Source organism: Ascidiella aspersa, chromosome 4 (assembly GCF_963924565.1).
Source record: "Ascidiella aspersa chromosome 4, kaAscAspe10.2, whole genome shotgun sequence".
NCBI lineage: Eukaryota > Metazoa > Chordata > Ascidiacea > Phlebobranchia > Ascidiidae > Ascidiella > Ascidiella aspersa.
In genome coordinates, this window is record NC_139450.1 from 8371684 (window position 1) to 8386846 (window position 15163).

The 15163-nt window shown below is 36.6% G+C and overlaps 1 protein-coding gene across 1 annotated transcript in view; it reads right to left on the reverse strand.

Annotated features, from left to right (window-relative positions):
* Positions 1-13258, reverse strand: part of LOC146146981 (uncharacterized) — an 84424-nt gene extending 71166 nt beyond the window's left edge. The window contains exons 1-13 of the mRNA XM_083387891.1: positions 13135-13258; positions 11267-11324; positions 10746-10858; positions 9775-9876; positions 9219-9372; positions 8386-8522; positions 6472-6634; positions 5369-5455; positions 4715-4900; positions 2573-2768; positions 2108-2326; positions 1383-1546; positions 270-371 (exon numbers count right to left, since the gene is read on the reverse strand). Of these exons, the coding sequence (XP_083244017.1) occupies positions 270-371; positions 1383-1546; positions 2108-2326; positions 2573-2768; positions 4715-4900; positions 5369-5455; positions 6472-6634; positions 8386-8522; positions 9219-9372; positions 9775-9876; positions 10746-10858; positions 11267-11324; positions 13135-13173 (1720 nt within the window). The 5' untranslated portion in view covers positions 13174-13258. The remainder of the gene's footprint in view (positions 1-269; positions 372-1382; positions 1547-2107; positions 2327-2572; positions 2769-4714; positions 4901-5368; positions 5456-6471; positions 6635-8385; positions 8523-9218; positions 9373-9774; positions 9877-10745; positions 10859-11266; positions 11325-13134) is intronic.
* Between the last annotated feature and the right edge of the window lie 1905 nt (positions 13259-15163).

The following is a 15163-nucleotide window of genomic DNA, read 5'->3' on the forward strand; positions in this document are numbered from 1 at the left end:
GTGAAAGAGCGCCCATAAATGAGCTTAATTAAATGTTTGGAGCTAAAATAAAAAAAATTCAAATTTTTTGTCGGGATCCCGGGATTCCCGGGAAGTTTCATTTTTCAATCCCGTTTCCCATGATTGAAAAAATCCGGGAAAAAGAGGAACCCTAGTATCACACAAGTATTATAGGCTACTCAGATCTGATATTATCGAGAATCTTTAGTTTGAACTATTTAGTTCCCATTTACGCTTGAACCATTAAACGATCTTCATAGAAATCTTACTTCGTCCTTCACGTTGAGCGACCGCATCGTATTGATGTATGACGTCAGGAAAAACAGATTTCGTCTCGAACGAGATTTTATGGTCCGAGCTTACGTAGTATCCTGCGAGAAACAAAACTTTGAACTGGAGTCGCCTAATACTTACTTTATATTCTATTCCAATATCAATACCTAATATTTGAGATATAAAGTTCCACCGATCAGATACCAAATGACGTCATTATTAAACTTTAAAACTTGTGAACGTAACGAAGTCGTAACGAATTACAGGTTGTTAGGCAAAACTTGTTTTGATGATAAAAAAAACCTGCAGGAACCTTTATTGGTAAAATGCTATATTTTCCAACAACAAACGCCTTTTAAGTACGAATAATTTAATAGTTAAACCGCAAACCATGGCTGCTTAAACACTTCTACAAACTTGGTATCGGACCGGCACCGATACCCCCTAGTATCGAAAGTACCCATACAGTCACTTGGTATCGGGCATTGCCTCCACCCGATACTATGGGACATCCCTAATTTTGAACAGCAGCATTGTAAAGTCACATCACCAATTTGTAAATATTTGTCTGCGAAAGGTAAAACTGCGTGGGACAATTAGGTCAAATTTTGATCATAAAACCCTTCAGGCCCCAAGCACTCCATAATACAGTTACCTTTTCCGCATTGGCACTGGAAAGTTCTATAAATTGACTCTTTCTTGTTTAGTTTAAAATAGAATACTGTACTAAAGGTTAGCTAGTATTTATAACTGTGTACTTAGTTTGCAAAGTTATGGTTAGGTTTAGTGCTCAAAAAATTGCAGGCCCATAATCTTGAGGTTGTTTTGTAGAGGTGGTTCAAAAAAGGTCGGAAACAACTTTTTAGACCCAACTGTAAATTGTTCTCGCCCTGTATTACAAACAACCATCTTTTCTTGTAGTAAAGGTTTTCGCTGACATAAACCCGTATACCAAAAAATAATTGAGTTGTATGACACAGTTCTTTGGGAAGCAAGACACACAACTCTCACATATTTAACAACAAAACTATAAAACCCAAAAAATATTTTTTTGCCGGATAAATGTCACAAAACGAGCCGCAGATAAAAAAACAGCATGTTGGTTTTACCTCCAGAGAAGCTGGTTGCCGTTTTGAGAGTTGGTACACTGGGTTGTGGGGTGGACGGGTTGGAACTGTAGAAGGAACTCTTGTAGAAGTGGAAGTCTGGTATGTTGTTGGCCTGTTCAGCTTCCCAAATCACAAGCGGTCGACTGCTGTTCGTCTCTTCACCCCTAAATAAAATAGCCAGATTATAAAATTTCTGAATTACTCTTTATTTACGCAACGTTTGAAAGTGAAACATAGTACGAAAAGATAGTATTTGTATTACCGATACATGGCAAATACTTTTCGGTGCTACATTTAAACTGTAAAAGCAAAGACTTTATAGGAATTATGTGTCGAGGGCTTTAGTGACTTGATATGCATTAATTCTTCTGCAGAGTTATTATATCGAATTATCTTTATGGCACAGGATCAGGGAAAATAATTTTCATTTTTTCAGTCGAACATGGCAGAAGAGACTTTAATGGCTTAGTGAATTTCCAGGTTTTAGTTTTATATGCATTAATACTTCATAAGATATGTAGAGTTCATTTATTTATTTGCATTTTTTTGTTTTGTTGGATCAATTGGTATATTTAATTTTTTTTGTAATCAAACCTTGTTTTTATCATAACTTTAACCATCCCTTTACTTGATTAGATTTTAATAAGACACGCAACTGTAGGTAAAATTTAACTTTTAAAACCCTTTAAAGGTCCGCTATTTTATTTGTATTTATCTTAACTTACCAAAGTTGTCCTGACGAAGTCGTTCTTGTGACCAAGTCATCTCTGACGCACCTATACGACGAAAAGGACGTCTGATTTTGTGCGGTCAAGCGTGAAATAATGTCACCCAAGCTAGTAAAGCCATTCGGGCATTGCGGTGACCACAAAATACTTCCGTTGCTGTCGTTCCAAATCGATTGAAAGCCCTGAGCTTTACTTAACGCCTCCCCGTACTCGTCTCTGCAAAAAAAATTGTAACTTTAAAAACAAAAAAATGATTGTAAATCACAGAATTGAAAAGCCGTTTAGAATCATGTTAATTCTAGTAAAGTACGGGTTTTTCTTTATAATGTTAAACCGTTTGTTTGATAGATCAGGAATCAAAATGTTATATTGAACAAAATAGGTTTAATATCATTCGAACACATCCGATGCTATGTTTGTTTGTTCTGCACATGATCGGCATAGCTTAACGTAGTTCAGTACCTCGCAATGTAAAAGCTGTTTTTCGGCTGGTCCAGGACTGATGTCAGTTCCACTTCTCCGAGGATGTGAAAACCAGGTTTTGGCGATTGGCGCCAACTGGAAAAGGAACCAGTCAAACTACCAGTCATAATCCACGACTTATTGGCTGGTTCGACTCGCAGCGCTGGTGCGTTGGCATTGGTGAAGTAGGTTAGTTCTAAAAGCATATAAACACGTGCCATTTTCAAGTGCGGGGGTTCTTTAAATAAATTTACCGCGAACTCCTGAACAAAGTTTTTATTTCGCGCCGACCAGGGTCGGCAAGAAATTTGTACAGTTGATGTCATAAATTTTCGCCACAAAGTAACAAGACTGAAGAAAACTGCTTTTTGCCTTTCCAACAAATCTGAAACTTGAATCAGATTCAGATTCAATTTATTTTTGTGCATGTTTGCAAACATCGAAAAAAACAAAATAACATAAATAATAACACAAGGACAGCGAAAGGACCATTTCGGTCATCGAGTCGAGCTGCCCCTTGAATGGAGTCTCAATACAATGAAAACGAGGCGCCAACGTGTTTTCATTTGAACTTTTTCTTTTTTTTTGATTGAACATTGTCTTTTTTAATGTTCATTCCAACTTTAAAATAACACAATAGGATTTCGATTATGTATTTTTGGGCCTAAAGCTAGTAGGCCTACACGTAATCCAAAGGGGCCTACAGACCCCAGTTTAAGAACCTATGTTGATTTTGGCTGTAAAAAGAGATCTATGAAAGGTATTTGTCTATTTTGGTCTTGCGGTATGCCAGCTAAAACAAAAAGTTCCAGGATTCCACATTTTCTGTAAACCCTAAACGTGATAACAGTACGTTATATCATATTTAGTTACTTCCATTATTATGTAATTCCAACATTTATTATGCCAATCCCAATGCTTGCGTAATTTATAGCGTTCATCGTAAACACGAGATTTAAAACTTCTCTATTGACAGCCATTGGCAATAATAATAATGTCTAGTGTTTTAAACAAGTCGTCTTGAAACGACTTAAGATCCGGTCAAGTCAATTAAAAAAAGTCCAAGTTAGGTATTTTATAACAAGTCCAAGTCCAAGTCATCAACAGCCCAAGTCAAGTATCAGCCAAGTCATTGACATAAAAATAAAACGTTAAACTATTAAAATGAGTAAACTTGCTCCTGTATGACCAATATTTCAACTAAAATGTAACAAAAACGTAATATATAACATGCAAATTGTTTTACGTGCAAAAATAATGTAGAACCCCGATTTTATTAAAAATAATTATTGAAACCATTTGATTTCACCATAGTTATTTAACACAAAAAATAAGGTATAAGTTAAGCAATTTGTCCAAAAGAAAGTCACGTTAAGTCTTTTGAAACAATGACTTGAATGCACTAAAGTCAAGTCATCGACTTACGTAATTACAACACTGACGATCTCAGTGGACTGTTGCAAACTCTAAAACAGGTTTTTTTTAACCTTTTTTGTATGTTTTACCATTTTAACAAAGATGAATATCAAATTACCCCCAATATATAAAGCGGTGCTCTTTAAATAAAAAATGTAAGTAGCAAATTACAAAGCCTGGAGTAAATTAATGGATTCATTCGAATTAAGATACTGATGATGCTTTATAGCGAAATATATTTATCTTTTTATAACATACAAACAAACTGATTTTTGGTTTACTAAGTTTTGTACTTAGTTTAATCTTTACAATTGATGTGCAACGAGATTAGTTTGTTTTCAATATTCGGAGGCAGATTTTGCTATTTGAAAGAATACTTTGATTGTAAAAAATTACAGCAATTATATTCAGTGCGACGGCTTCTCTTGCTTTTTGGCAACGAGTTGTTCAATGTTTGGTAAAGTAGTAGGTAAAGCACAACGAATATCACATTCAGGTCGGTTTCGTGCTTCAGATTTTGTAGGAAGCAATGCAGAGAAGCCGCTTCGCATAGGTTAGTTGAATAAACGGAACCAGAATATTCAGAGCTTGAATACCTATCCTTGGATTTCACACCGTAAAACGAGGAAATTTACCCCAGGTTAAGAAGGGCTGCTCTAAAAAGACCAGATTCGTGTTTAGCCTTCAGTTGTACCACGTAACATTTAGTAAACCATGACCCTTCACCTCGGTGTTCGTTGCACGACCCGAACCCGACGTATGACGTATTGCCAGCAACGAGCGTGACGCGGCTGCCGTTCGACCAATGAGCGCGGTAGAAGAGCGAGCAGTGTGTGACGTTGAACGACCACAGAACGCAAACTTCCTCTAGAGGCTGCTCGCACGACGCACGACATTCCTGAAGTGAAGTTTCTGCGAAATATTTAGATTCGTCAACTGAACTCTTTGGACATTGACACCTATTCCTGGGTTCTAGCTATATGGAGATGTCCGATACGAAATAATTATATCGTTACCGATACCCCGTTTTTTGGAGAAAAAGTATCCAGCCCAGTTGCGAATGACGTCATGACTACGCTAAAACACGTAAAGTAGGTTGAATATATACGTTCAAATATAAGTTGTCCAGGTTATTAGGTAAAATTTGCTTGTACGTCAAGAAATTTGGTTACCCCTAGTTGTTAACCTATTACTGTCTTGATAAACTTGCCTTTAGAGGTAAAAATCGCTGCGTAATTGGATTGCAAATCATATCGGTTGTTTTTTGAAACGTTTGCCTACAGAATAGATTTTAATTTTTAGAACCGCAACAATCTAATTATTTCTGTGTTTAAACTCACGACACTGAAGTAGCCGCCCGGAATTGCTGTACTTACTCACCTTGGTATACAACTGGACCAATCCCGGTTCCGTGAAATGAAGCTTCCGCGTTTGCCATCAGACACATTTCGTCATATCTGCTAACACCTGAATGGATAAAGTTTCGAGTTGCCACCTGTGCCTAAGTAAGTGATGTGCTTATTTTTTTAGGTCGTCAATTTAATTAACATTTGTTTTTCTTTGCTTGACTTCACTTCACGTTATAATGTTTACTTCCTCTCCACTTTTACGTTTTTCCACTTAAACAGTTATATCTTACGCTTTTGTTGCTGCCCTGAAGGACTATTACTTGCAGTTTTTTGCGTGGTGCGGCACATAGACTTAGACAAATAAATTTACTTTAGCTATTTAAAATCAGATTACAATATTATGATTAAAATTAGACAATTTAATTTTTTTAAATTAAATTAGAATTAGAATTAGGTGATTTTAATAAGATTTACATTTGAAAAAACTAGAATTACATTTTATTGTTCACTGTCCATTTAATTTAGAAGGCAATTTATTCTAGTCAGAATGTAGATGTTAGTGTGTAGAGTTTTATAGATGTTAGCATAGCCTATGCTTTTAAATCTCAAAAAGTATGTAGAATTTTTGGTAAAATCCGAATTAATTTAGAGCTGTAGAATTAAAGTACACAAGTAATTCAGAAATTCGATTCTAAATAAAATTACCCTTGTTTTGCTCTAATACGTTGAATTAGGAAACCAGAATTTATTAATTCCAGATGGTTTTTAGAATTCATAATAGCGTATAGCCAAGCAAAAAAAAACGCGCTGGCGTTCGCAACCAGGCCTTGTATTAATTGTGGGATCAATACGAAGTCATAGCCTATCATATATTTGTTGAACTCCAATTTAGTAACTCTATTGTGTGCTTTGTTCATATGAAGCTTTTAAAGTGTTTGGTGAAGAGAATTGTGCAGCCAAACCTGTTCTATCTAAACGATTAGTATTCGGGTGGCTACGAAAAAAGGTCTAGAATGGTTGGTCATTTTTGCTATGTTTGTTAGGCTCTTAAATATAATAAACCAACGTTAAAGTGTGTGAGTATGTTAAATATTTAGTTTAGAGCTTGGTTTAGTTAACTGTTTAACGATTTACCGGTTGTGTATACGGTAACGAAGTCACTGTTCCAACAATAACCGTCAGGCTCCGTTGCACATGTTCGCGCACAGTTATCCTCAGTTACTTGACGTCCAAGACCGAAGTAGTTTCCGCCTATACAAGCCGTTTGGTACCGGGCCATGCTTTTATCAAACATTTTCTGTAAACAAATACGGTTCAAAGAAAGAAGATAAATTAAATTAAAAAACTGCAACCACTTAAAATGAACTGTTTTTCAGTTAAATTTAAAAGTAATCAGAAACCTTGGTGGTACAAGTAGGTTTCATCTTCGTATTTAAAAGCATTTTTGTTTTTAAACCATTGTTAAACGGTCTTGTTCGTCCTCTTTATGTGTTCAGTTTTGGAATGTCTTTTTGACTTCTTAAACAAATTTGTTAATGATGCCACTTCACATGCTATACATACCAAAAACTTTAACAAGTTTAAGTAGTTTAATATGACTTTAGTGAAAAATCGCTGAAATTGCTTTTCAATCAACGCTAGAAAATTCGACTAATTTTATTTGCTTTTTTGCGTTAACAAAAATCATCTCATATCATTGTCAAAATTGTTTTTATGTACTAGTCAACCTACCCTACCCCATGTAGGAGTAATTCCCGATAATAGTTAACCTACCCTACCCCATAACGGGGTAATTACCGATAATAGTCAATCAACCTACCCTACCCCATGTAGGGGTAATGCACGTTCACACTTAACCCACCCTACCCCATGTTGGGGTAATTCCCGATAATAGTTAACCTACCTACCACATATAGGGGTAATTACCGATAATAGTCAATCAACCTACCCTACCCCATGTAGGGGTAATTACAAATAATAGTTAACCTACCCTACCCCACATAGGGGTATTTACCGATAATAGTCAATCAACCTACCCTACCCCATGTAGGGGTAATTACCGATAATAGTCAATCAACCTACCCTACCCCATATAGTGGTAATTACCGATAATAGTTAACCTACCCTACCACACGTAGGGGTAATACACGATCACACTTAACCCACCCTACCCCATGTTGGGGGTAATTCCCGATAATAGTTAACCTACCCGCCCCATATAGGGGTAACTACCGATAATAGTTAACCTACCCTACCACATGTTGGGCTAATACACAATCATAGGTCGCCTACTCTATCCCATGTAGGGGTAATTACCGGTCATAATTAACCTAACCTACCCCTTGAAGGGGTAATTACCGATAATAGTCAATCAACCTACCCTACCCCATAACGGGGTAATTACCGATAATAGTCAATCAACCTACCCTACCCCATGTAGGGGTAATTACCGATAATAGTCAACCTACCCTGCCCCATGTAGGGGTAATTACCGATAATAGTCAACCTACCCTACCCCATAACAAGGTAATTACCGATAATAGTCAACCAACTCTACCCCAAGTAGGGGTAATTACCGATCATAGTTAACCTAACCTAACCCATGTAGGGGCAATTACCGATAATAGTCTATCAACCTACCCTACCCCATGTAGGGGTAATTACCGATCATAGTTAACCTAACCTAACCCATGTAGGGGCAATTACCGATAATAGTCTATCAACCTACCCTACCCCATGTAGGGGTAATTACCGATCATAGTTAACCTAACCTAACCTAACCCATGTAGGGGCAATTACCGATAATAGTCTATCAACCTACCCTACCCAATGTAGGGGTAATTACCGATCATAGCTAACCTAACCTAACCCATGTAGGGGCAATTACCGATAATAGTCTATCAACCTACCCTACCTCATGTAGGGGTAATTACCGATCATAGTTAACCTAACCTAACCTAACCCATATAGGGGTAATTACCGATAATAATCAACCAACTCTACCCCATGTAGGGGTAATTCCCGATGTGTTAGAAACTATCGCCATACCGTGATCCCCATGTAGGTGAAGTTACTGTGACGGCACAAATCGATACAGGAGATTATCGTCACGCTTCGTCGCGCCAGGACCGTATTTACGGATGAAGAGTTTGAATCGGGTGGAACTGCAAAGCAGCCGACGAAATCTGTAATAGAGAATCTATTAATTTGCTTGTAGTGCGTGACATTAAAGCAGCAGACACATGTACATAAGTCCACGCCATTGCTTATAAATTCATAAAAAGCTTGAATTTTTATGAAAGACGAAATCAATAATAGTACTATTAATTTATGTAGATTACTTCCCCGTTGAAAAAAAAAAACGATGTTAAATTCAGGCCTCGGGTTGTGTTACCGGTACGTTAGGTATTTTCCTTATATTTACTTAGAGTTTACCCTGGGTAAAATTTAACTGCTCAAATCATTACTGCGGTATGATTTTATTACTACGAAAAACAATGCATTTTTGAAGGTTTTTACAAATGCGTGTGTAACCAAAATTTTAAGTTTTAGAAGTTGGTTGAGGTGGAGTCAAAATAATTAAAAACTTAATTTCATGAGTGAATGTCATAGCAACAACTAGGGGCCCTAAACGTCAAATATTTGCACTTGGGTCAACTGTTTTGTCATCAAAAAATAAGCAAGAGTACATAAAAAATCTAAGCAGAAGTAGAGACTAAAACAAGAAGAAGTAAAGAGTGAAAATATGCAAGAGCATGGTGCAAAAACAAGAAAAAAAAATATGGAGCGAAAACAAGCAGGAGTTAAGAGCACAGCACTTTGCACACATTGCCAGCAAAACTAAGCAGGTATTTATCGCTGAAAAAGCAGTCAGCCCATACCTTCGTTGCAAGTCCGAAACCCGGTGTGCGCTGCCAGTCTGTAGAGTACGGTGATATTAGCCATGGGTAGGTCTCCGTTACCCAGGTAGCACTTTGGCCAGCTTGAAGGGGGCCATTTTGGAAGCGGTACGTCCACAGGGTCGTCAATCCTCACCTAGGCGTTTTACAGTGTTGAAAAATAAAATGGATTCAACTTTACTGAGATCTGCAGCATGAAAGGTGAGAACCAACTACTTTTGGTCAATGAGAATTGGGAACTTACAGTACAACTACGATATATTTGATATAGACGCCAGATGCCTTCGAAAAGGGTAGCCGAAACCAGTTGGCCTAATCAAATTTATCATGTCAGTTGAAACCTAGCCTCATATAGCTAGATTAAACTCGCTACTTCGGCTAACACGGAAACCGTAGGTCTACCCAGGCTGTGGTTCACAACATCTACATTCTACACTATGTTTATAACGATTGTTTGATAAAGATTTATACCTTTCCTGTTTTCGTGTTAGACACGATACAGCAACATTAGTTTTACATTATGATGACATCTTCTTACCTTAGGTATAGTCGACCTTGGATTCAGGAAGTTGAAGAAGGTCATGTTTTCTCCTGGGTCGAAACTCCATATTTTGCATGTGGGGGAATTCCCGCAGGCAGCCTGAAGTGAAACGTTAACAACTTAAATATTTATCGCCCAACAAAAATATGGAAATCTGTATTGCTCACTGTAATTGGTTAACCATGGGTTTTGTGAATTAAATTCGTGAGAAAAATCAAACCACAATCTGAGATTCTCTAGAGGTGGAAAAAAGGATTACATTTACCTTTTTGTTATTTTTCTTCTAAATTTGTTCGTACCAAAAAAACTGAAAATATGTTTGCGCTTATACCAAACAAGCTTTAGTTTAGATGCAATCCAAAACACATTATATTGTCGACAACAACGCGTATTTACCATAAAAAAGTGGTACAGTCTAATATTAGAAACGCAAATCATTAGTAATATTTATAAGTTGTACAAGCACTGTAAAATTGTACAAAATCATATTAATAAGTTTTACAACATTAAAGGCTATATTTGAGATTTCATAAGGAATATATCAATTGGTTTAAGATAGTTGTAATGACCAATGATTTTTTGCATTTCATTCGCTAGTTCCCAAAGCTATTGAGTCATTTGGACAAAAACTTCATTTGACTTAAGCCATTTGGACAAATGCCTTAAAATTAACTTAGTGTTTAAAAATTTGCTCAAAAAATTTGCTCGCTATTCGTTTCGTTATTGGTATTTCCTGTGCGCGAAAGACTTGACTATTTTAACTTCATCATTTGTTTATGCCAAGGAGTTGGCTTAGAACTAACCTGCTATGACAATGGCTTGGACTGGGACTTGTTAAAAATGGCTTGACTTTGACTTTTTGCTATTGACTTGATTGGGATGATTTTCAAATTATTTGTTTACTACATGTCGTTTCGCACCAGCTTGAAAAGTGCTAGGTTTGTTTTAAGTTTATAACCTCATCTAACCTTGCATGACTCAGCGGTGTGAGGCATGTTGTCTTGTCTGACGTCAGACGCCCCCATCACAAGTATGACGTCACGCTTTGTGAAGCAGCCGAACTTTTCAACAGATGTCGATACTGAAACGGAAAAAGGCATTGCCAAACTCGGTTGTTTTCACCCTAAACAAAGCAGACGCTTTTACAAATTCTTTGTTTATCTTATGCTGAAAACTTTTCTCTTTTTTTCCTTTCAATCTTAGCCAAGAACGGCTTTGTTTAAAAAATAATTAAAGCTGAGAATAAAATATTATGCTGTGTTTCTCAACTTCTTCGTTGCAACTTTTTGTAAGCGAAGAAACATTAGACATTACCAAGTTCGAATTTAATTAAAAAAATCAAAAGCGACCGGATAGAGAAAAACTGATGTACAGCAACATCATACATTTCGTAGCTTTATGCTAGAACAAAAAACGCTGTTTTTTGCACGGTTAATTGTGATTAAAAAACGAAAAAAAATTCTGATAAGTAAGTTATGTGATCACATACCATCGGCACTCTCGGCTTTGTATTTTGTTGTAAAAAACAACAAGAACAGGATAAACATCTGAAAAATACAGGCCGACCGGTTAGTTTTATGCACATAAAATATAAAACAAATTACTTTGTTCCGGTAAAGGCTTCAGATTTGTCTACTGGGTAACTGTCAACATGTTCTGCCTAATTCAAACCAGGATTAACTACGGTATATTAGGAAGAACAATGAATCTAAGTCAATTCATTTGTTGATTTAAATTTTAAATTAATGGTTTATGGGAAAGTTATGGGTTGTCAATCCTCAATAACTAATTGCTTCTAAAGCTGTTTCAGAACGGCTTAGAGAGCAGGTGATAGTAAGCCTGTTTATATGCACCTTTCGCGGGCAGACTAGATAAGGTTCAATCCGGATTGAAAAGTAATCCGTTCCAGCGTCGTTATTACGTGACGCGAAATTCACCAGTTTGAGTGTGCAAACTGCATTGATATGCATTCTTACGTAATATTCCAGAAAACATCTGACGCACAACCAATTTTTCGGCTTAGGCTACTCCTTGCGGTAGAAATCTATCGCTGCCTGTTCGTTTTTATTAACCTAAAAAGAAGGTGATAAGATGTACCAAATATGACTAATGAAACTGTATTTGGCGCTGGCCTGGAATCGTACCACAGCGTTGAGACAATTATTAAAGCAATGCAATATTTGGGTGAGGGTGGGCCAAGTGTTACTATTTAAACCTACCCCAAACCAGCATCCTAACCCAAATAATGTTCGATTTTGTGAATTCTAGACCAGCGCCTCTGTCACAAATTAGTATCTAACGAGTGTATGTAATATTATTTCCTTATGCGCTAAACTTTTGTTTTGTTTACGACTATAGCCGTTCGTGTTACGTCATAATGCCCCAAAAGTGGCGTAATGTTTACTGCGTTAAAGCAGGTCATTCTGCATTAAACAATTTCGGCCGTAAGCGAAACGAACAGATTAAGCGGTGAACGGATTGAAACTCCTTTTGACCGATTAAGAAACGAGAGAACTTAATTCATTCCAGTGCCAAAACGAGAGAGAATGAATTAACGAAATAGATTCGAATCCAGCTTAAACGTGCATATAAACGGGCTTAGTGTTGTAATGACTTAAGTCAATGAGTGTGATCTGATTTCAAATAGCTTGTCTTGACTTAAGTCGTTATAGTAAAATGACCTGTCTTGGCGGAAGTATTTTGGACTAAGGACTCGACTTGAGCTTAGGTCGTTGAGTTAAATGACTTGGGGTGAAATTAAGTGTTTTTATGTAATATTTTGTTATTAAATTTAGTTATCTATCTCAATTGTTAGTCGTAAAGCGATTAGATTGCTGCATCTTGTTAATTTGTTAAGTTTAGTTGACTTGTTGCTCCTAATCGGATATCGTTTTTTATCGTTTATCGCTGTATATTGATAGCGGTGGGTTGACTTGGCGATGACTTGCACTAATAATGACTTGACTTTTGTAACTTATGACTTGGACTGGTAGTTGACTTTCATGTTTGAAAAGACTTGGACTCAATGAACGACTCCCTCTTTAAACAACGTTGAGTTACAACGGCTATATGAGCCGTCTGACAAAATCGTCCTGTCTGTTTGATTTCACAAATCTAAACTTGTATAGACGTAAAAAGCGACATGCTTTATTGTTCAAACGTTTCGGCAAATGCTCATGTCATTGCAACAATAAAGCATGTAAATTTTTAGTCTATTTGAGTCGTTATTTTCACCATTAAACTTATGAACAGATCCGTATATAGTGTTCTAAATTTGTATGATTTTGAACATTCTCTCGTAGTCAATACTTTAATACTATCCCGTATGAGTTTGTCGTGCGAGTTTTAAAATCTCACCATCTTTTGAATCCTTCTTTCTCCCTCCCCGCCAACCATGGAAGCTTACTTGTTGTTTGCTTCGTCAGCAATAAATGTGTAACGTTTAACAGTGATTCTTTCGAATATTGAAACCCTCCTCCGTCTAAACTACACTGTATGTGAAACAAGAAAAGCGTTATACACCAGTGCCAGAATAAATACTTTCAGTCTCTACATTTTAACTTTACGAGTGATTTATGAGTTTATTTGTTTTCATATAAGTTTTTAATTTTCCGTTCATTACAATGCCAATATACATCAACTATACGAAACGTCTGTAGTATCATGTTAGAGATCAATGCAGATGAACAGCAAGCAAATGTTCATTGAATAACCTGAACTCACACCAAAAAATGTTTTACTTAATCGAGATGGCTAAAGTTAACTCGTTATAATAAGGCGTTTATGGTTGCGCTCAATACTTGAATTATCAAAAAAAATCGGTAGAAAATAAACTACTTGATACCTTAACCACCCATGATCTCACGCTACTCATGTGCAGAACAAATTCCAGCAACTTTTATCCATCGAGCTTGTCAAACTGTCATTCCACAAATAAAGTAGTCAGGAAGATGACATTTAATGAAAGGTCTCCGATGTCACCCAACAACCAATAGACGGAAGACGCCATTCAACCCTGCCGGCGACTTCCTGTTTTTCCCAATGCGCTTCGCAGAAAAACACAGACGTTAGGTATAGGGCGCAAGTCCCTGGATCAAACGTGTATAGGGCATTATAATTTGAATGTGTTTCTGCAGTTAGAACCGTGCTACAAAAAAACAACGCGGTGAAAATTAAATCTCATAGTGTTGGAAAACTAGAAGTATCTGGGCCATAATATTTTTCCGTTATTTTTTTTAATATCATCCTTGCAGCAAATCAATCCAATTTCATCGTAAAGAGTCCATTAATAACCTTACAATCTGTATGAGCCTTGTCTGGCCGAAAGTCGCCTGTTTTTGTATTACGTTGAGATCTAATTGGATACCAGGCTGTTATAAAAGTCAAAATAATTTGCTTTTGATAATCGAATGATAAGTTTTGTAACATTTGATTCGCCCGAACCTGTAAAATTTGGTCCGAAAACGGTCGGTTAGGTTTATCGCATGACCAACCAATAAACATAAATTTTAATTTCTTATCTAATCTACCTGACCAAATCCTTGAAAAGCACTTAAAGGTAGAATGGTGCGTTAAAAATGGCGTTGTGTATCCTTAATGAATTTCATGTGTTTTCTCACATTTTAAAATATATTTTATATGGTGGTCGACATACAAAAAAATGCTAAATACAGCTGCTAAAGTCCTGATACTATGATGACGCCAAATCTTACCTAATTCAAAGATGTATCTAACTCTCTTGCGCAGCCTTGTGGCGCTAAAAATAAAATTCTGTGAGGATTTGCTGTATTTATAAAAGTTGTATGAGCAAAACGTTTACATCGCAGTTTGCAGTAAAAGCGATCCGCACCATTTTAACAGTTCATTATATCCCGAGTTTCGCTTACAAGATTATAAATATGAACATTTAAATAAATTGCAGCTGTTATGTTGATAAATTTTATTGCGGATCAAGGATTTTTGTTTCGGGGGGCCATGAAAATATTTAGTAATGGTGTCACAAAGTTAGCTCATAAAGTCAAATTGTCTACAAAAACTTAATTTTCACAAGCAAGCAACAAACGCAGCTACAATGTATATCTAATTGCGCAAAGCCGGAAAACAAATTGAGTTTTTTTGGTTTTAATAGGCTACACTTAAGAGGACACGTGACGCACGGGAAACGTTAATGAGATCCGCATATTTGCTCGAAATAACCGTATGTCATACAATGAAATAGAGCAAAACAGCCTAAGCATACATGGTGCGGGTATGTTCTGACGGTCAGTAGTGTTCAGTGAGTCACAAAGTAGGATTGACTTTGGCGACGTTGCTATTACGATAAGTATAGCGCGGAATTCAAGCTTGCTGAAATGGAAATATTCTTTGGCACAATAGAGAAGGTGAT